General features: G+C 62.7%; 1 protein-coding gene across 1 annotated transcript in view; it reads right to left on the bottom strand.

Annotated features, from left to right (window-relative positions):
* Positions 1–423: 423 nt before the first annotated feature.
* Positions 424–794, bottom strand: part of CCDC177 (coiled-coil domain containing 177) — a 3371-nt gene continuing 3000 nt past the window's right edge. Inside the window, exon 4 of the mRNA XM_011949822.1 lies at positions 424–789. Within this exon, the coding sequence (XP_011805212.1) occupies positions 424–789 (366 nt within the window). The remainder of the gene's footprint in view (positions 790–794) is intronic.

The following is a 794-nucleotide window of genomic DNA, read 5'->3' as shown; positions in this document are numbered from 1 at the left end:
TAGCAACTCTGTCTCAGACACCAATGTCGAACAGGTGCCTGGGGCAACTGCTGCAGAAAGGGTGGGGACAACCACCTCTGCCCTCTCCTGGGGGGCCCTCTCACCAGTCCTGATCAGCCCCTTTTCCCCAAGCTTCTCTATTCCAGCCCAAGAGACACATAGGGAAGTCTGGCAAGGGTCGGTGCAGGAGCCATCAAGGGTGGATGTGGGCAGATTGTGCTGTCATCTCCAAACGAAGTAAGTTTTAAAAACAAAGAGGGCCAGCTGATAGGACCCACAAGTCTGTACTGTTGTTGCCTCACTGGTCAGAAGCCTTAGAGGCCACCGCGCTGTGCACTGAGCAGGGACTCCCACGATGGTCAAAGTGGTCGAGGGAGGCCCCACGGGGCTGTGCGTGCCAATCTGACTGGCGAAGAGCTGCAGTTATTTGCGGTCCAGGCTGGCGTGTAGCTGGGCCTCCCGCACCATCCGGTCAAAGGAGCGCGTGTTGGTCTCCTCCCGCACCTTCTCGCGCACGTGGAAGGAGGCCCGGGCTGTGGAGCGGGCGCTCTCCAGTGCACTGCGCCGTTCCCGCGACAATTGCTCGCTGCGCTCCAGCTTGCGCCCGATGGCCTGGAGTAGCTCTCGCCGGCGGCAGTCTTCGTCCCTCTCCACCTTCTCTTTGTTGGCGCGCTGGGCTCGTTCCTTCTCCAGCCGGCTCTGGCCCACGCGCCGCGCCTTCTGCTGCACTGCTTCCTCGGCCACCTGCGTCGCGTGCTGCAGCCGTCGCTCCCCCGCCCGGGCCAGCGCCTCCA

This window comes from Colobus angolensis, unplaced genomic scaffold (assembly GCF_000951035.1).
Source record: "Colobus angolensis palliatus isolate OR3802 unplaced genomic scaffold, Cang.pa_1.0 Scaffold3, whole genome shotgun sequence".
NCBI classification, from domain to species: domain Eukaryota; kingdom Metazoa; phylum Chordata; class Mammalia; order Primates; family Cercopithecidae; genus Colobus; species Colobus angolensis.
Note: the sequence above shows the minus strand (reverse complement) of the source record. Positions and strands in the feature narration are given on the sequence as shown.